General features: G+C 41.5%; 1 protein-coding gene across 1 annotated transcript; it reads left to right on the top strand.

Annotated features, from left to right (window-relative positions):
* Positions 1 to 8,541: 8,541 nt before the first annotated feature.
* LOC146976665 (P2Y purinoceptor 14-like) lies at positions 8,542 to 19,795 on the top strand. The gene is made up of 3 exons (XM_085796720.1): positions 8,542 to 8,694; positions 10,992 to 11,251; positions 19,009 to 19,795. Exons 1-3 carry the CDS (start codon positions 8,542 to 8,544, stop codon positions 19,727 to 19,729), a joined length of 1,134 nt encoding a protein of 377 aa, XP_085652846.1. The 3' UTR covers positions 19,730 to 19,795.
* Positions 19,796 to 21,352: the final 1,557 nt, after the last annotated feature.

A 21,352-nucleotide genomic window follows, 5' to 3' on the forward strand; every position in this document is an offset into this window, starting at 1 on the left:
GACTTTGCAGTCGTGACCGGTTTTCCTCCAGCATCACGTTACTGTGACTGATCCACGGTTCAGTGGATTCAGCTGATTTGGTTTTAGTGGCTCCGAGGTCACATGAAATGCTCTTCCCTCTCTGGTGCTTGAGAAAACTGTAACATCTGTACTTTTGAATTGAGGGTGTGTTCGGATCGAATCTGGTCCTCCAGTCACACATCAACACGAGTTATATTTAATCTCACAGGTTCAATCAGTCAGCAAAGCTGCTGAACCTTTGGCCTCAGGTGTCAGGAACCACAGCTGTTGTGTTTTTGCAGCTGGGCAAAGATTACCCCAGAGGAACAATGTCTGTTCCTATTAAAATATGTATATTTTGAATATACCATAGAAATCAGGTGTACTTAAACAGCAACATTTAAAAAGGTAATGAAATTATAAGAGAGTACACACATTATAATAAACCTACGTGTGAAATTGTACAAAGGGCACAATTCAAAGTCACAGGCCTCGGACAAAGAGTTTCCTTTGAAAACAATATTGCAGCCTTATTATCATTGGTATTTAAAATACCACAGATTGTTAGCATCGTGTAGTAAAGAATTAGAGCTTGTACGTCAGTGCTACAGCAAGCCAGTAATTATTGGAAATGTAGCCGCTTACCGGTAACCTTTCAACAATTGTATAATACATGTAATAAGCTTCTTTCTTTATGTCTTTAGTTATTGAATATTTATTCACTAGTACCTCTGCTTTTAACCCCTTCATCTTAACATTTAGACACAATCCTTTTTTTTTTCTTTTCATCATCACTGGCAGTGGAGTTTGTTGCACTTTGAGATGAAGAACGTTCCTGGAGAATTCTGAGTGTAATGACACTAGACTGAACGATGGCAGAACTATACAGAAACTGGTCTAAAATGTAAAACACACTCTAACCACCAGAGGGTAGTGTAAACACATATCATAGACACTTAAACAGGAATCGGATGTATCAAGTATTAAGGCAAAGACAATATCACACCAGAGGATACACACACTGTTGGTCAAATTTTCTCTTAAAAAGACTGGACATTCAGAAAGATGTTGTGATGAATTGAATATATGATGTGGCACTCATCACATCCACGGCACAGTGAACTTGTAAATGTAAATAAATAAACATCATGCCCATGCCATTTCTTTGTCTCTCTTTTATTGAAGCAGCAGCAGCAACAGTCCTTTATTAAATGTGACAGCTCAGTAACACCTTGACTAAACTACTTCAAATTTGGCACAAACACTCCTTTGGACTCAAAGATGAAGTGGCCAAAGGTCAAAGTGAATGTGAATCTGAACTGAAAAAGTGGGTTATGTTATCTGCAATGAAAAACATTCATAAACCAGTGATCCACTGGCCACGGCTTGTGTTTCTACATCCATGTACATGTCCTACTTAATTAGAATTCTTGATCAATTTCACCACTGAATTGAAAAGCTCATATTTGAGCACAATGGCTTTCTAGAACAACCGATCTCACCCCTTAATTGGGTTATTTGGGGTTCACTTAGTTCTTACTAGAGGACAATCATAGTATTGCTTTCCTCACACTCAGGCGGCTGATTTTGATCAGATGGAAGGACTGCAAACCCCCAGCATTTACACATCGGATCAAAGATGTACTTTATTTTCTCAAACTTGAAAATATAGGACACTCATAAAGGTTCAGCAAGTATTTACAGTAAAACTTGGGTACCTTTTCTTGAATATGTGAAGGTTCACATCACACTGTACTTAGAATAAGATATATGCTCCACAGTGTAAGGCTATATGATTGATTAGCTTAATAGTATTTTTTTTTTTTAAGTGGCTACTCTTCCCTTCTCAAAAGTCTTTTTTTTTTTAAATATGCAATTCATTATTTTTTACCTGTCTGTCAAATTGTCTTTTTCGTGTCTCTTACCCTCATTGTATATCAGTTTCTATAGCTGACACAAAAAAATATCTCAGATTTACTCAAGCTGTAATGTCCATACCGAACTGAAATAAAACATAACGATAAAAAAAAGAAAAGAAAAAAAAAGACAATGCATATAAAACAGTTAATGGTCCTGTCACTATGCCTCCAATTGATCATGCGCCCTGGCTACTTGGCCACAGGGATATCCCTTTGGTTGAATGGTCAGCGTGCATGACTCTTACCCAGGAGAACAGGGTTCAAACCCCGCCTGGGCCTTCCTTCGTCCTGCCACACATAGTTGTATAGTTGTAGGTATTGTTTCTATATTTTGTGATCAAGTGATTGCAGTGACCACTGGAGGGCACTAGACTACAAGGATGATCACAACAAAGACATATTATGGTAATCCAGTTACCACAACTAACATTGCCCCACTGTTACCTGCATCACTGCTGCCTGAGGGAGATACACCTGATGAATCCAGATAAACTTCCTCAATCAAAAGAAATGGGAATGTTGTTGCTGAAACCTGAGACATACATGGCATCCAGACCATCCAGTCTAACACCTGATAATTCATTCCTGGGCAGCACATGAGCGAACCTCTTTTACATGTCAGCACAGTGTTTTATAACAGATAAATGCATTAAATCATATTACAGTGGGTATAGTGTTTATAGAGTGTTATTAACCTCATGGTGAGTGAGGATCCTGCTGCACAACATCCTCATCTTCTGGTCGTTTGGCATCATGTCGTTCAGAACAGGAATGTGTAGATTATCTACGTGAAGGTTAGATCATGACCCCAACAGAGCAGTGCCTCCATAACCTCAACTAAGGGTTTTTATTTATTTATTTAAAAGGGACAATACACATTAATGAACATTCGTACGTGTGCACAAATGTAAATGCGTCAGAGTTAGCAACTTGCTAATTTGCATCCGTAGTCCCTTGGCAGGTAACACACAAACAGACAGAAATACACAAGAATTATACAGTGGTTCACAATCATATACACATTCATACCTATACATAAAGTGCATGACGATCTGTAAAGTGCCTGGTATAAAGTGCCAGTTTCTAAAGTGCAAGTGCAAGTTTAAATAGGTAAAGTGCAGGTCTAAATGGATGGATCCAGAATGTGATGGCCCTGGGGCGCACCAAGACATTGGAGACAGTAGCAGCAGTTATAGAAGTGCCATTCACACACATACTTACAGAGAGAAATTGCAATATAGAAAATTAAAACAAATGCAGTGCATGCATACATACGTATATGTAGGCATGCACTGCACAACAACAAGAAATGATTACAGACTTGGTTTGCTTTAAGCCAGTTTTTGAGGTGGACCTTGAAAGTGTTGTAAGTGGTGCTTTCCCTTATTGTGCACGGTACATTATTCCAAATATTACAACCCTTAACCGATAGAACAGATTGACCAAAAGTTGTGTGTCTGAGAGGTACCTCGCAGTCTCCTCTGGCGGTGGCTCTGGTGGTTCTGCCAATGGTGACTTTACATTTTACATTTTTTGTTGCATCACCTACAGGATGTTGCCACAGTTTGTCATAACCACAATCTTTAATCAATCAGTTAAGAACTGCACTGACTGAACTTCATGAATGCTGAAAAAGCACATTTTTTAGGTGGGTGGGCATAGATGTGTGTGTGTGTCTGCTCCTCTATCTCACTCTGACTGTATAATTTATTTTGAGTTATTTATTGTAATATGCCATTTATCGATTAATCAGTGATGCAATCCAGTTTTGTCACTTGGCAACACGGCAGACCGTGAACCACCACTGATAAAAGCGGAGCAATGATAACTCATTTCTCATTTCTAAATTTAGTTTAGTTTAGTAGACTTTATTATCTCCCTGAGGGGCAATTTGCCGTGCAGCCAGTAAAACAACACAAAATAGAAGGATACAAACAAGGAACTATTCATTCACACATCTATTAAAAAGAAGAGCCAAGTATAAAAACATTACATATTACATGTGAAAAGGGACACCCTAGGAACTAGGTGACTGAATAAGTGAATAACATATAAAATATAGGCTCTTTAATATGTACAGGAAACCAAAAACACACACTTCACCATTCACCATCATAGCAGTGTTCATTTATGAACTGGAACTGGATGGGAGCATCAGACGAGACTCTGTGTCGCTGCATCATTTAGAGGCTGCTCCTCTTTTTCCACAGAGCACGTACACACACACACACACACACACACATCCTTGTAATGCTATCTTTGTGAGGACACTCGTTGACGTAATGTATTCCCTAGCCCCTTACCCTATAACCTTAACCATCCAAAACAAATGCCTAATATAACCCATTACTCTTAACCTAATATAAACCTAATTATAACCTAAAGTCTTAACCCTCAAACAGCCCATGGGAAAAAGTGAGGACCGGCCAAAATGTCCTCACTTGCTAAAAATGTCCTCACTCTGTTGGTTCAAAACTCTCGCCGGTCCTCACAACGTAGTCAGTACAAGAACACACACACACACACACACACACACACAGAGTCAGAGGTGTTCTCCAGTAACTCCAGGAACATACCTCGACTGTCGCATGTGAATTTATGACTTGCAAATGAGCAGAAGCGCCACACAGTGAGAGCACAGAGCTTTTTCTCTGCAGCTCTTCCTCCTCCCTCCCTCCCTCCCCCGCCCCTCCCTCCCTCCCCCCACCCTCTTCTTCCTGATGCGATCGCAGAGCAGGAGGAAGTCAAATTGTTTTTTTTTTTCCCCCCATCAGATCTCCACTGACAGACACAGACAAACAGGTGAGTGCTGCAGGTGACTCTGCTCTTCTTATTTCTTAATGGCACTTGTACTAAACATTCATTTCATCTTCCTGGGCTGTAAATACTGTGAATGACATTCACACACATTAGAGTCGTTAAAGGTGGAATATCAGCATTTTTGAGTTTGTTAACTTATTTGTGTACAGTATTTGCAGTGGCTTGCCGCTGAGTACCAGCACAACAATGCAGAACAACACATAAAAGTCCTGAAATCATGGTGTAAACTCATTTACATTTTTTAAATATATAAAAAAAACAACTTTTGGCACAGTGTGTACATGTAGTGAAGTACTTCTTTAACTTGAATGCAGAACTTGAAACAATGAGCGTGTCATCACTCATTAATTATTCATGTCAGAGGATTAGGGTTAGAGATATGAGTTCATTCTCTATAACAATATATAAATCTCTGTATGTGAGTGTTTTGATAGAAGTCTATCGTGTTGTGGTTTTAGTCAGCAGACCAGCATCAGGGAGGAGGAATGAAGAAGTGACTTTCTTCCAGCTACTTCTCAGATTGTTTCACTGGACTGTTTTTTTTTTTTTTTAGAAGACCTAAAGCCTGTGCTCCGTCCTCTGCCACTGATCATTCATCAGATTTATCTTCACCCTCTTAATTTGGAACAACTGGTATAAAATACTCCTCTAGGCCATATTCTATATTGTGTATTTCTTTAAATAATGACTTTATTCTCATTGAGAGTGAGATAAAGTTTTATTTATTTCTGAACTGAATATATGATCCAGTAGCTTTTGACTCTCATGTAGATGTTGATTTAGAGTTTACTGAAGCTGATGATAAACGTGATTAAAAATGAAAAATGAAGTGTGAAGAAGTGTTGTAGAAGAGGGATGGTCTCTGGTTGATTTGTCTTCAAAAGCTTTTGACCACGAACTCAGAATGAAACTGCTTTGATAAAGGTCGAGACTCTTATGTTTCCCAACAGACTGAGAATATCTTTCAATACCAAATTTAAATGGTTGTTCAGTGGTTCAGTGTTGGAGAGCATTAAAGTCATGTAGAATATAACAAGACTTGGCCGAAACCTCGTGTGTGTAGTCTGAGACACCGTCTGTCTTTCCAACTTCAAGACTTCGAGCAAAGAGACACAGTGACATGTGATGTCACACAACAAAAGGGCCACAGGGAGGAATTGAACCCACACTGCCTGGCCAAAAACGAACCCGTGTGAACTCATCACCAGGTGAATCAGTTGAGAACACGTTCAGTCACACACTGCATTTCCTCTTTGGTATCTCACACAGCTCGTAGCGTCCATCTGGGATCCACAGTAGGTTATAGCCACCCTCTGTGGGTTTTTTGTTTTTTTGCTTGTTTGTTTTTTTTTTCCCTGAAATTTCTTTATTTAATTTCTGCAGCCAGTACAGGAAAGTACATTTATATATATTCCTCCACTGGCAGACTGAGTCTGTGCAGAGGAATACTGAGTGAGCTGGTTAGTTCCAGATAAACGGGAGGTTAGGGTTATGGTTAGGGGAGTTAGGGGGGCAAGTCCAAGTAATCTGACATATTTGAGCGTTTTATAAAAAAGTAATGCAATATGAATATGAATACAAATACAAATACGAATATGAAAAACTTTATTAATCCCCAAAGAGAAATTCATTTGTCTGTCAGCTCATCTGCCATTTGCAGAAGAATAAAAAATAAAAAACAGTTAATTACGGTAGTTACTTTTATAATGTAGTAATTCAGTTATTAACTCAGTTAGTTTTTGGGGAAAGTAACTATAATTAATTACTTTTTGAAAGTAACATGTCCAACACTGGTCGTCAGTGTCAAGTCTGGTTACTGATGACTTCTCTCTGCTCGCTGTGTCTTGTGTTTAGTTGTTCCTCTGCCTCCTCTAGTCAGAATGTAATGAGAGTACTTCACACTCAGTCAGTCAGTCAGTCAGTCAGTCAGTCAGTCAGTCAGTCAGTCACTCAGTCAGTCAGTCAGTCAGTCAGTCAGTCAGTCAGTCAGTCACTCAGTCAGTCAGTCAGTCAGTCAGTCAGTCAGTCAGTCAGTCAGTCAGTCAGTCAGTCAGTCAGTCAGTCACTCAGTCAGTCAGTCAGTCACTCAGTCAGTCACTCAGTCAGTCAGAGTACTTCACACTCAGTCAGTCAGCCAGTCAGTCAGCCAGTCAGCCAGCCAGCCAGTCAGTCAGTCAGTCAGTCAGTCAGTCACTCAGTCACTCAGTCAGTCAGAGTACTTCACACTCAGTCAGTCAGTCAGTCAGTCAGTCAGTCAGTCAGTCAGTCAGTCAGTCAGCCAGTCAGTCAGTCAGTCAGTCAGTCAGTCACTCAGTCACTCAGTCAGTCAGTCAGCCAGCCAGTCAGTCAGTCACTCAGTCACTCAGTCACTCACTCAGTCAGTCAGTCAGTCAGTCAGTCAGTCAGCCAGTCAGTCAGTCAGTCAGTCAGTCAGTCAGTCAGTCAGTCAGTCAGTCAGTCAGTCAGTCAGTCAGTCAGTCAGTCACTCAGTCAGTCAGTCACTCAGTCAGTCAGCCAGCCAGTCAGTCAGTCAGTCAGTCAGTCAGTCAGTCAGTCAGTCAGTCAGTCAGTCAGTCAGTCAGTCAGTCAGTCAGTCAGTCAGTCAGTCAGAGTACTTCACACTCAGTCAGTCAGTGTGATCTCATCTCAACAGGTTAATCTCAGTATCTCATGAGTGTGAACACTGTAAACAGACAGGTAGCTGAGCAGTGACAGCTGGAGGATGGAGACATCTGCATCAACAACAACATGTCGTCCAGGCAACTGTCAGCCCGTGTGTGTGTGTCTGAGGAGCAGCAGATAGTTTGTGTTGTGTTGATGGGGAAATGTTTTTGATGTGTGCCTCTTTCCAGGTTCACTGATCGTGATCATACCGGTGAACTGCCTGCAGACATCCTGCTTATTAGAATATGTGAGGCCATCCTGCAGAGACTTCTAGTTGATCTTATCAACTCGTTTCTCCTTAAGTTAAAATGAAATTTTGTGAAATTGCTTTTTGAGCATAAATGTTATCTGTCATTCTGTTTTCACCAAATGTCTCAAATGTGAGATAAAAGAAGCTAAACATTGACTTCACATTACATTTCAAACTTCATGAGATGTGTTCAGCCCTAAATGAGAAATTAGCTTTTTTTTTCTCCAAACAAAATATCAACTAAACACAAAATTTACTATATTTAGCCTAAAACAAAAACAATAGTTTGAAGAGCTGAGCAGGTCTGTGGCCCTGCTGTCTGAGGAGGCTGAACTCTCAACTCTCTTGTCTTCTTTTCATAATCTTCCTCATCAAATGAGTCAAAACTTTCAGCCTCTGAAGCACCGTCATCCTGCTCACTGCTTCTCTCTCTCTCTCTCTCTCTCTCCTAGCGATTCTGTGGTTTTCGAAGCGCTTCACAGTTGTTGTTTTGATTGACAAGGGCGCACGTATTTGAAAGAGGAGAGTCACAGGAGTAGTTGAACTGCTTTTCTACGGCGTAAAATGACCAAAATATAAACAGAAACAGCTTTGGTGATGGTGAGAACAGTAAAGCAAATAAAACCAGGCTTCTCCTCAACAGGAGAACAGATGTGTCAGTGAAAAGGCCTCTCACGGCAGCGGGGTCCGGTGTGTTGGAGGGCCGAGGAGGAAGGTGGATTTCTTACTTAGTTGTGTTTGTCTGCAGCGGTTCTCTGCTGCTGTGGTGATCTGTCAGCTTCCTCTCCGCTCTCACCACTTCCTCTGAGGCAGACGCTCGGTGTCTGACGGTGTTCAGACCATTTCAAGTCACTTTTCACATTTCTCTGCTCCAAAACATCCAGAAACATGATGAGTGACCTTGGAGGGGCCGGCAGCGTGACCCTGACCGGCGTGACCCCGACCTCCAACCAGTCCGCTAACGTGAACGGCACCTGTGATAACATGGCCACACCGGGGTTCCACACGTTTGTCATGGTGTTCTACAGCCTGGTGTTTCTGGTGAGTCTGTCGTCTTCAACTCCCCCCCCCCCCTTCCCTCCATCTGACTCTTGGACTGCGTTTACACGTGCCCGGCTATTTTCATAAACGGACATTTCACCCTCTCCGTTTACAAAAAACACTGCGTGCACACCAGTCCGTTTTCAGAAAACGTTTCGTTTACACCACCCGTGTATATATGCCGTTAAAGGGATAGTAGCATTTTTTTAAAAGTGGGGTTGTATGATCTACAAATAGCCCCTAAGTACTTGAATTGCAGTAGAAGACTCTCTGCACTCCTCCCGTTAGCAACGCCAGCCCATAATAGCCCTGCCCAGAGATTTACAACATACATTGTTGTGAATGGACCCAAAGAAACGGCCTATTTTTGCGGCCTAAAAGAGGTTTTACGTAAAAAAAAAATACACAGTTCCATTGTTCACTATAATATAATTTTTTCCAGCCCTTCAAAGTGCAGGAAAAACACAGTTTTTATTTGGACCAAACCAACTCACGTATCCCTCCGCCCAGGGTTAGCGCCCGCCGATCAGCAGTTGGTTAGGTCCAAATAAAAACTGTGTTTTTCCTGCACTTTGAAGGGCTGGAAAAAATTATATTATAGCAAACAATGGAACCGTGTTTTTTTTTTTCAGGTAAAACCTCTTTTAGGCCACGAAAATAGGCCGTTTCTTTGGGTCTGTTCACAACACTGTATGTTGTGAATCTCTGGGCAGGGCTATTATGGGCTGGCGTTGCTAACGGGAGGAGTGCAGAGAGTCTTCTACTGCAATTAAAGTACTTAGGGGCTATTTGTAGATCATAAAAACCCACTTTAAAAAAATGCTACTATCCCTTTCAGAGCATAGACCAGAGCGGCATTTTTATGCAAATGAGAATGACTGATGCATCCTGGGTAATTTAGGGGCAGCACCCGGCATATTTACATTGCACTCAGTGGCTTTTTGTGTTTTGATGGAGCGTAGACTAACTAACAATCAATTTGAATGTTTTATTTTGTGTTTCTTTTGTAGCATAATGTGTCTCATAATTATTTTGACACCCTCTTTGAAACCCACCGTTCACGCTATCTTGAAAAATTACAATGAATGAATCTAGCGGTATGCTCCTTTAGCCTCCCACAGTGATCAATGACTCCACACAGTGACCAGAAATGTCTGACCCAGACATCTACACGTATTTGGTGGAATCACCAGGGAGGTTTTGGCTCAGTGTTGTCTGTAAACAGCCCGTTAATAGACAACTTTTTGTTAGTTAGTTTGTCAAGCCAGTTAGGCTGAACTTTTCAATGGAGGGATGCCGGGCGCTGCCCCTAAATTACCCAGGATGCATCAGTCATTCTCATTTGCATAAAAATGCCGCTCTGGTCTATGCCAAACCTGTAGGTGGCAGTGTAGGGTGAAGCTGAAGCCCACGTTAGCCAATCAGAATCCCGCACATGATCCCACATAGCAACCTGATAGCAACAGCAACAACAACAACGTCACTTGCCCTCCTTGTGTGTAAAGTTTTAATATTTTTTCATGCGAGAAAGTAACTGTTTAGATGCCAAATATACGGCCAGTTTATCCAGATGAGGCTGTTTAGAAGTTTGCTCCGATGTTTCTCGGAGAGGTGAAGCTTCTTTTTTTTTCGGAGAAGTGAAACTCCACCTGTGGAGCAACGACCGGGACATCACAGAGGCAGCAGCCGGTCTGCAGAGCTGCTCGGTCGGCCAACCTCCGTCGTCATCCCGGGGGACAAAACTATCGCTAATTAACTTACCCGCAGGTTTTTAGAGGTTTACCACCGGCTGGTTAAATTATTTTTAGGAGATAAATGTTGGTCTCATTGATGAAATCTAACAATTGTGGCAGTAGCATTAGTTTGTTTGAATGAAAAGTGAAGCTTCATGTGTGTGGACAGAAGAGCAGCTCAGCCTCGTGACTCTGTACAGAAATCACCCCATTTAACGTTACATCAATAAATAAATGTTTTACAATGGACACATCAGTCTGCATTAAATTTGATCATTATTATGATTTATTCATTTATGTAATATGGTTACGGTTAGACGTCAGGGTCTGACGTCGGCTACCCAAATCTCCGTTTTTCTCCGTTTACATGCCAGAGTTTTCCAAAATCCCCACCCTGGCCGGAGTTTTTAAAAAGCATCATTTTCAGGGGCGTTTTCTCCGTTTGCGTGTAAACGGAGGGTGCAAACGATGGTTAATGTCTCAGTTTTTAAAAATAACCGGGTACTACGTATAAACGGGGCCTTGTTCAATCCAGATCTGTTCGTCTCCCTGTTCCCCGAGCAGGTGGGTCTGGTCCTGAACGGCTTCACCCTGAGGGTTTACTTCTGCAGCACTCAGCAGCACATGTCCAGCAGCGTGACCGTCTACCTGAAGAACCTGGCAGCCGCCGACTTCTTCATCAGCCTCTGCCTCCCCTTGAGGATCGCCAACTACGCCAGCAGCTCCGTCCCCGTCCGCCGCCTCTACTGCAACTTTGGCGCCTCGGCCTTTTACCTCAACATGTACGCCAGCATCCTGTTCATGGGCTACATCGCAGCCAACAGGTAGGCCCAGCCAGGTCACAACGCTGAGCTGTTTTTTTGTTGTTTTTGTTTTTTTTAAAGGGATAGTTCACCCAAAATTCAAATTTCACTCATTATCTACTCACCCTCATGTCGACTAAGAGCCGGGAGAATTTTCAGAGTCCTCCGTGCCTTCTCTGAGTTACGGGGGGGTCCGTGCAGCAGTATTTGTCCATATAATGGTTGTGAATGGTGCTCACTTTTCTTCGTCCAAAAAGACACACCAAAAAACATCCAAATACCTCCATACTGCTCGTCTGTGTGTCCCTCTTGTATTGAAGCCCCGACATGAGAAATTGTTCCGCCGGTTGCACTGACACAGGAAGAGCAGTGAACTGAGACACTGGGAGCTTCCGCTACAAACAAGCTTAAAATATAGACTTATTTTATTTTTTTCGGAACAATTTCTCATGTCAGGGCTTCAATACAAGACAGACATTACAGACGAGCACTATGGAGGTATTTGGATGTTTTTTGGTGTGTCTTTTTGGACGAAGAAAAGTGGTATCCATTCACAACCATTATATGGACAAATACTGCTGCACGGACCCCCCCCCGTAACTCAGAGAAGGAATGGAGGACTCTGAAACTTCTCACAGCTCTTAGTTGACCTGAGGGTGAGTAGATAATGAGTGAAATTTGAATTTTGGGTGAACCATCCCTTTAAATTGATTGGATAGTTGAGAGAGACACGAAATGGGGAGGCAGAGAGAGGGGGAATGACATGCAGCAAAGGGCCACCAGATTCGGGATTCGAACCGGGGCCGGTTGCCGCGAGGACTGTAGCCTCTGCATATAAAGAAAGTTCACTTTCTACATGAACTAGTTTAAGGTTCAGTTCACAGATTAAAAAAAAAAACTAGTTCAGTTCATAGTTCATAATTCAAAATTTCACGATTCCAAAAATGAACTAGGTCGTGGTTTACTTTTTTTTTTTTAAATACATTGCTGCAAGCTATTTATTTTCTAAATTATTGCCACAGCCCATATAGAACCATAGACAGCAATTATTTTATCAGTTTTAACACTGAAACTACGTGTCAGATTTCATCTTTGTATCCAATTTTGAATCCTTATCCAACCAGGGTTTACATTAGCATTGAGGAGATACGGCCCTCAGGATACTGGCATTTCCCCATTGTTGCTTTAACATTTTTTTTTTTTTAATGACACATGCGACAATGCGACACTGTGGTGGCTGGTGTTGCCAGATTGGGTGGTTTTTCCGCTACAGGTCTGTTTACAGAGTGTTTTATCTGGGTTTTCACCTGGAAGCCTCTATGGAAATCTGCCACACTCTTGAACTAAGTTATAGGAGAGATTGGGGTAGGATGAGCCACTTTTCATATTCAGGATCACTACGTCAAGACAATTATAGTTTTGTTGCCAACTAACATATCTTCATATATTTCAGGATGATGTGCATCCCCACTAACAAACAGAATGAGCGTAAACATAACAATTTTGATAATATAGCATGTCCAAAAAAAAGTGGTCTCATGGCTCAACTCAAATTCAGTAGATTCAGTTCACGTTTGCCCAACGATTGTTCATTGAACGCGTTCAGGCCCAAGCCCAACAGTGAAGACAAGTATTATTTGTGCACCTTTCTGTGTGTGAACTACTGTGTCGGTTTGTGTCATGATCAGTAAATGGTGTGTGGTATGTTCAGTGGGTGTTTGGCGTCACTCTGAGTCATGTTAGTCAGAAACAGCTGTGTGGTTTGCTGTTTCTTTGCATTACCACAAGTTTTTTTGTATACCCCATTTTTACAAACAGTTTGTCTCAAAGGTCTTTACACAGCATCATAACAACATCCTCTGTCCTTAGACCCTCACACCCACTGAGGAGAAACTCCATAGAAAAAACAGGAGAAACCACAGGGTGAGAGACAGAGGAAGGAAACAGACAAGAAACAGTTTACAACATGGAATATGGGAAAACATGGAAATAGTTTCAGTCAATTAACAAGAGATGATGAAGGCAGCTTCTGCTGGGCAGGCTGGGTCATGTAACTATGCTACATGTGTGTTTGCTGCTTCACTTCAGTGCTGCTGCCCCGCTGCCTGCATTGGTTAATTGGTTAATTAACCACATCCTCATTGTGCCACAGTGCCACAGAGCTCCGGGAACTTTTCACACTGTGAGAGAATTACTCTTCACTCTCTGATCTCTGATTGTTGTTAATTTACTGTGTTGTGACTTTGGTGTCCCTAGGTGTTAGAATCAGGCCTGTGGCAGAAGACAGAGCAGCAAAACCATTACTGTAGATCTCACTCAGATCCATTCATTTGAAATTCAAGATTTATATATATCCCCAAAGGGGAATTCAGTTTCCAAAGAGCAAATCACAAGGAAAACAGAACAAGTTAGTTAATACACAATCATCCATCCATCCATCCCTCTTCAATCGCTAAACTGCTTACCCTTCTTTGAAAAAAAAATGCAATGGAATATGCGGGATATTTATGCAATTTTATGTGATAAAACTGCTGGAATTTGCAAAAATTGCGGTTTGATAAATAAGAAGAAAAAGTGATTCCCCCAACACACACACACACATCACAGAAAGTGCTGGGAATAATTAAGTTCTCATCTTGTTTTATTTCAGACCTGAATAAACACAAAGCTCAAACAAGTTCCGTAGCTTTACAAAAAGAATACGCTACAACTTCTGTAAAAATGAATAAATTAAACAATAAACAGCAAACAATAAAATTAAATGTGTGCTTCCTGTTTTACAGAGGTACTGTAGCTATACAAGTGCAATCTCTTACTGTAACCTAAATTTACATACTGCTAAAAACTTATAAACTTACAACTGTAAGGTTTTTGAAACTAGTATGAAGTAACCAACTGGTAACAAATAAGTGCAATCTTCCAACTGTAAAGTTGCATCAACTCCTGAATGACTTTCCGATGACGTCACTTCATAACGTTCCCAAGGCAACACGAGGAGGCTGCTCTTGTTTGAAGTAAACACAACGTTTTTCAACTTTATGCAAAGATATATGTGACTCTTTTGCAATGAAAATGCGGGGATTATGAAATCATGCAAGCCCCGCATATTTTGCATATTTTGCACATTTTGCACGGAAATCTGCGATTTTTGTGGCGAAAGTACGGCGTCTTTGAAAAAATGCGTGCAGACTTTGGCTGATTATGCGTTGAATTATGTGATAGCATAATCACTTAAAGGAGCAGCAGGACTCAGAGTCTCTCATGGGTGACTGAACTTCTCACCTTCTGTCTAAGAGAAAACCATAGACACCCTCTTGAGAAAACCCATTTCTGCCACTCAGATTCGCAACCTTGTTCTTCCGGTCATGACCCATTGCTCATGACCAGAGGTGAGGGTGAGGACAAAGCTCTGCCTTTTGGCTCAGCTCTCTTTTCATCGCAATGTTGTGGTACAGCGATTACAACACTGCTCCCGCTGCAATTGCTATTATTATTATTATTTCTTAAGGTCCCTTTTGTACATTCAGAAGTTGGTAAATCTGCCTTTTCCTTTGATGCTCCAAAATCCTCGTGGAATATTCACCAACATACTTTGGGGCTGGAGAATATTCCCTCTCTTGCTGATTTTAAACAGTCTGACTTTTGTAAATCATTCTGCAATTGTTATTCAATGTAATTGTATTAATGCTCTGCTGCTGCTTGTAAACTCACCGTCCCTGTAAATGAGGGAAACCTCAGTGACCAACGAGTTAAAATTGGGATAAAACAGATCTGTAGCTTGAGCACCAGTGCAAGCAGTGAGCACATACAGGTCCCATGCATGGGCCTCACAGGACACATGATTAAAAAGAAAAATAGATAAGTAATACAGATGAATGAAGCGGAGCTGGAGGTTGGAGTTCCCCCCCCGGCCTGATGGTCCTGGATAAGAACACAGGATGTGAACAAACTATAAATATGAGGGCTGAGCTGCTGCTCTGGCCAGGTTTCACATCATCATGAGGATATGAGATTGTTCTGGTCACCTGTGCTTAAAAAGCATGAGGGATGTGGTCTGACAAAAATAAAAACACAGACAAAACACACAATAGAGAGAGAGAAGCAAAACACACACCATGGAGACAGCGCTGCACTGACGGTAAAAGTTTATCTTTAACAATCATCACCCACCAGCTTCCCTCAGCCCTCAGCCTTCCTCACCTCCATCCACCTTCCTTCCCTCTCTTACGCCACATGCAGGCAGGCTTTTGAACTCGCAAGTCACAACTTCAAGTCACAACTTACGACTTTGTAGCGTTCCAGGCAACCCGTAACTCACGCTTTTCTAACCTGTTACCTGTGAAAATGCACTAACGGCAGTCAAACCAGTAACTTCCTGTAGGAAAACCACGAGTTACGCGTTGCCTGGAACGCACCAGTAGTCCATGTTCTTTAGGTGCGTTCCAGTTTCCTCAGTTCTGTCAGACAACTCTGAAATGAGAACAAATCATTTATTTAATATAAGCGTTGCAAGCTGAAGCACAGCATAGTTAGCATATTCTTGAGCATGGTTGCAGCAGGATTGAGTGTAAGCATTGCAAGCTGAAGCACAGCATCAATTTCACTTTTGTATGAGTATCACTTTTGGAATCCATTGCACCAGTATGGAGACATCAGAGCAAACAGCTGAACCACCGGTAGAATGAGACTGTTAGAAAACGTGATAGACTGCTATAAACACTGTCACTGTTACGCAGACTGTGGTCACATCTGAGCTTGAGGACTTGGGTCTGAGGTGTAGACCATGATAAAATAGCATTATCACATGCACACAGTGCAATGTCACCACCACGTACAAGATGTTATGACCATGTGATCAACATTCAGTTGTGTTTTGTCACCACAGGTCTTACTCAGCTGTGTAACTTCTACAATAAGAGATCCAAACACTGGTCGGTCATTAGAAATAAGCGGCGTGCAGTAATGATGATGATGATGATGATGATAAGGCCAAACATCGTCAGTGAAGCTTCTGTCTTCAAGGTGGTCATGGTTCTCCAACGGAAAAAAAAGAAACAAGAAAAGACCAAGGACAAGAGGATTATAGAGGAGTCTTCCCAGGCTACTCACCCTTATCATGTCACTTAATTTATTAGTTCTTCTGGTTTTTGGAATGATCACTAGAGCCGTGAGGTCACTTGAGAATGGTTGTTACAGTAAATCTCCTAGGGGACGGTAAAGGGATAGTATACGTTGTGATATAGACATCCTCCTCTCTTTATAAAAGGTATCTCTACTTTCATTTTAATGGCCTCATTCACTCCTTCTGTTCTCCCTCTCTGAAATATGAACATTGTAGAAGTGTGTCCCTTATGGTAGCACATTTCTGAGCAACACATTTATGTAATTTGACCCAGAAGATAAGACGGATAGATGGATAGATTTATTAATGATACTCATTTATTTTTATATTCTATATCTATCTGTGCCTTTTTAATGTATGATCGGTGCTGTGCTGCTTGCTGGAACCTCAATTTCCCTGAGGGTAACCTCCCACCCATCCATCTATCTATCTATCTATCTATCTATCTATCTATCTATCTATCTATCTATCTATCTATCTATCTATCTATCTATCTATCTATCTATCTATCTATCTATCTATCTATCTATCTATCTAATACTTTATACTTTATCAATCTCCAGAGCTATAAAAAAAATGGTTAAGAAGAGCAGTGTAAAACAAAAATAAATAAAGAATATAGAAATATGAAATATAAGTATAAAAAGGACACAACTATAAACATTAACACAAATTTTGATAAAAACATAACTAAATAGAATTAGTTGTTATCATCAATCAATCAATCAATCGATCAATCTATCAATCAATTTATTTTAAGTTATTATCATGTAGAAAGAAAAGTGCTGTGTTCATGAACGCAAAAAAAGTGACAGGGCGGCGATGAGGTTTGGTTTATTCCAGTTCTTTGTGTGTAGGTCTCGGTGGCTGCATTAAAGAGACACACTAACTTAACTGTAACTGTGGACCAGACTGAGCTTGGTTTGGCATTAACCTGTCACGAGTCCGAAAGGAACCTGTTCAACCAGACGTAGGATTTGGGTGCAGTGGAAGCATGGAGGACCTGGGCCATCACTTCACTTCAAGCCATCGGGTCCTGATACAACACAAGTGAGAGTCACGTCTGTGCTCTCGGCAGGAAGTCTAGCATGTTTGGTGATGTGAAACTTTAACCACGTCCCCTAAAGCAGCTATTAGTCAGTGTGCTGAGCAGGGGGTCTGGCAGTAAGAATTATTTCAAAACATGTTATGTGGTCTAATGGCTTTGGTCCACCTTAACTTCCTGCTGTAGCTTCTGCACCGTACTTCACGACTCTACCGATAAAAGGATGTGACTATTAGCTTGGTCTTTCCCTTTAACCACTCTGTAGCTGCAGAGACCAAGTTTAAATGTTTAAAAGCTCACTGTCATTGAACACAACAGGGGATTTTGCAGATAGAGTCAGTTACAGTATGAACTTTTTTTTTTGCAATACAATCCAGCACCTCACTACAATCCAGCACTTTATTACGGGTATTTCTGCAAGACAAAAATAGAAAAAGCATGCACATCCGTCTAAGTCTAAATACTGGGTGCCAGACAACACAAGTAAATCATAGGAAAAAAGAAAGTCAGCACACCAACAACAGCTCCAGAGCAATAATTTATTATCACCAATAAAGAGAGTGTAAAATCATCATACAGTCATGACATGGGTACCGGAGGCATCTTGATCCGTTCATATCAGGTGATGAACAACAAATAAAAAAAGAGAAAAGGAAAAAAGTCCATCCGATATCTGTGTTTATCGGGTTTTTAAGTCTGAGGAAGGGTTTCTGACCCGAAACGTTACACTCCCTTTTTTGGTGATAATAAATTACTGCTCTGGAGCTGTTGTTGGTGTGCAGACTTTCTTTTTTCCTATGATTTCTGCAGTACAAACCAGCACTCTGGCATCTTGCAATAGAATCCAGCAGTACAGTGCACAATTTACCACTTTGGACAGGCATTTTGCAATAGAATTTCAACAACTTGCTATTTGGTCTCATGTGGTCCCCAACTCAGTCTGTGTTGTTGTGCTTTTCTATTTTGTTGTTGTTGCTCTCTCTCCTTCTCTTATTGGTAATACTTTGTATTGTTTTTCTATCTAACACCTACCCGCCAATGGGACAAGAGATGGAAATTAGCTGTATGGCTGTAATCTCATTCATATTTACTTTATAAATGTTCATTAAAGGTGTACAGAAATGGCCGTTTGTCCTGTTTGTCGCGCCGAGTTGTCACGAGCTGCAACACGAGTTTACCCGAGTAAGGAAAACAAATTTGATTAGTCGTTATTGAGCGGGCGGGATATTCAAAGCTTGGGGCGAGACCGAGCTCCGTGTGTGTGTGTGTGTCTCAGACGTTTGAATGACGGATTACGGATCCAATATCAGTGGCAGGTGAATCGTGTACAGGCTGACGTATAATCCGTGCGCCTGCATTATCCAATGCGGAAAAAAAAATACACACTTTCATCCTGGATTTACTCAAAAATAGAATTTTGCACAAAGTTTGGCCTACATCGTCTGATAGATGAGTTATTGCACTAATTTTATGATCCAGAGTGGTCTTAAATTCAGTTTTCTTTTCTGTACACCTTTAATATGCACTGTCCTATTTCCTAAATACATGAATACATGAATAGATTGGAATTGAAATTGAAAATTGAATGACGTTGTGGCCTCTCCTCTCCAGGTATCTGAAGATCGTCCATCCTTTAGGAACTCACGTCCTGCAGACGGTGCGGGCTGCTCAAGTCATCTCCGTGGTAACCTGGGTTCTCCTCCTGGCCATGATGATGACCTACGTCCTCTTGTCGCTGCTCACGCAGGAGCCATTAGACTCTGTCTCCACGACCGTGGGCTGTGGCGTCCTGCACAGCAAACCTGTCACCGTGCTCTACAAGGTCCTCCACTGCTGCTCCGCCGTCACCTTCCTGCTGGTCCTCATCTCCCTGGTCTTCTTCTACTACAGCACCTCCCGCAGGCTGTCGCTGGCCCTGAAGAGGCAGCCGGCCTCCTCCAGCCCCAACAAACTGGCCAAGTCCCGCAGGAACATGTTGGTGCTGGTCAGCGTCTTCTGCGTGTGTTTCGTCCCCTACCACCTGGTCCGTCTTCCCTACGCCTTCCTGATGGGCCGCTGCTCGTGGTGGAGCCAGGGCTTCTTCTACCTGAAGGAGCTGACCATCATGTTGTCTGTGCTCAACGTCTGCCTGGACCCGCTCATCTACTTCCTCTTCTGCAAGGCCTTCAGGGCCCAGCTCAACCTGGGGGCCGTGTTCAGCACCACACAAGCACAGACGTACGCAGGACGGTCTGTCAGGAGGAGAAGCAGCAACGAGCAGCTCAGCACCATCAGAATCAACAGGAAGACGTCGTTGGTCAGCATGACAACCAAGAACAACTGTGTGCTGTAGCTTCAAGCCAGCAGGCACTCATGACGTTATTAGTCTTCTAACAGAAGACTTCAGGTTTCCAACAGACCCGGGGTTTTTACCACCGACAAACCAACCAAACAACAGGATGTAAATATAATTTTAGCAACAGGAAGCACTCGTATTTATAGTTGTGTAAAATTCAAGATTTTATTTTATTTTTTAAATGAAGGTCTGCTTATATGTGAAACAATGTTGGATATTGAATTAGTATCACAGACCTAATGTTCTGACTTCACAAAATGTACAGATACATTCTGTGTGGACCATATGTATATGTTATAGATCAGGGATTAACTTCAAACATGAGTTTTGAGGACTCTTTGTTCCCTTCTTTCTTTCTTTTTTCTCAGCCAGCTGACCGTAATCCTCAAGAAAAGGAACACACGTCCAGGATATCAGATGAATTTACTTATTGAGGCTATGATTATGGCCAGTATAAAATACAACAGTGGCACCTAATGGACAAAACAGAGAACTGTCACCACACGGCCACAAGCTTCTTGCTTTTACAGAGTCATCACTCCACCACTGCCTGCAGCAGATCTTTTTTTTAAGTGAAGCAAACAATATAATGTACTTTAATATAATTAATTACTGTAAAATACTGTACATATATATGTAGAGGATTTTATGTCATAATGAGGGTTTGCATAAATGTCAATGCAACAAACAGAGCTGGTCACACAACTGAAGAGGAGGAAGGCTCACTCAGCCTCATTTTCCACTGTAGGAACTTAAAGGTCCAGTGTGCAAGAACTGGCAAGGTTTACTGACAAAATCTAAATATATTGTAAGTGTATAATCGCTATAAAATAAAATCTGTTCGGTTTTTGAAGCCTTGTAGCAAAGGTCTTGCTTGTATGTCGCCATCTTGCGTACGCCATGCAACCCGAACAGAAAATCCAGCCAACCAGAGAGCACGTTTTGTAAGTTTCGCTTTCATAAATAAACCAATGAAGGAGAAGGAAACAGCAGATATATGGTAAAATGGTTTCGATTTTCACCTCATCGCTCCATACTCCTGAAATACTCCCAGGTTTTATGATAAACCAAAATTTATTTTGTTCTCTTCTTGTTTTACCAATCACATAGATAGTCTCCCCCATTTATTTGTCCCTCAATCCATCGGATCACATTTTCATTCTGCGTTTGTGTCCATCCAGCTCTCTGTCCACACTCTCCATGGCGGAAACGATTACCATGCGCAAAACCCTTATTTAAATACCTATTTTGCGTACGCTAACCAAACACACAAAATTTTACTAGGAGCACGCAATTTAGCGCCCGTTATCTGGGCTCTCAGTAGATCCGGCCCTTAATGTCATTGTATTTCGTAATAAAATAAAGACTTTCTAGCCTATTCTAAATTTAATTAAGAATCATACTTTCCCATGTAGACCAGTAATACCAAAGTCCATCAAGGCACAGGCACTCATGTGACCTAACGTCAACTTCACTCCTCTTTATTAGCCTTTCTAACTTTTTCCTTTTCTTACTTCCTCATCTAGTGAACTCTTTTGTTTCTATTCAGTGATGTTTAGGGACTTACCCATCAGTTCTTCATGAATGTACTGTCCCAGGCCTCCATAAGGCTTAGTTATG

This window comes from Trachurus japonicus, chromosome 13 (genome assembly GCF_045865225.1).
Source record: "Trachurus japonicus isolate A0001 chromosome 13, Traja_1.0".
Lineage (NCBI taxonomy): Eukaryota > Metazoa > Chordata > Actinopteri > Carangiformes > Carangidae > Trachurus > Trachurus japonicus.

What these genes read in the sequence shown, in the direction of transcription:
- LOC146976665 (XM_085796720.1), top strand. Translation starts at nt 8,542, where the DNA reads ATGATGAGTGACCTTGGAGGGGCCGGCAGCGTGACCCTGACCGGCGTG. An exon ending in TCTACAGCCTGGTGTTTCTG is followed by an intron (nt 8,695 to 10,991) that starts GTGAGTCTGTCG and finishes TTCCCCGAGCAG; the next exon opens with GTGGGTCTGGTCCTGAACGG. An exon ending in GGCTACATCGCAGCCAACAG is followed by an intron (nt 11,252 to 19,008) that starts GTAGGCCCAGCC and finishes TCTCCTCTCCAG; the next exon opens with GTATCTGAAGATCGTCCATC.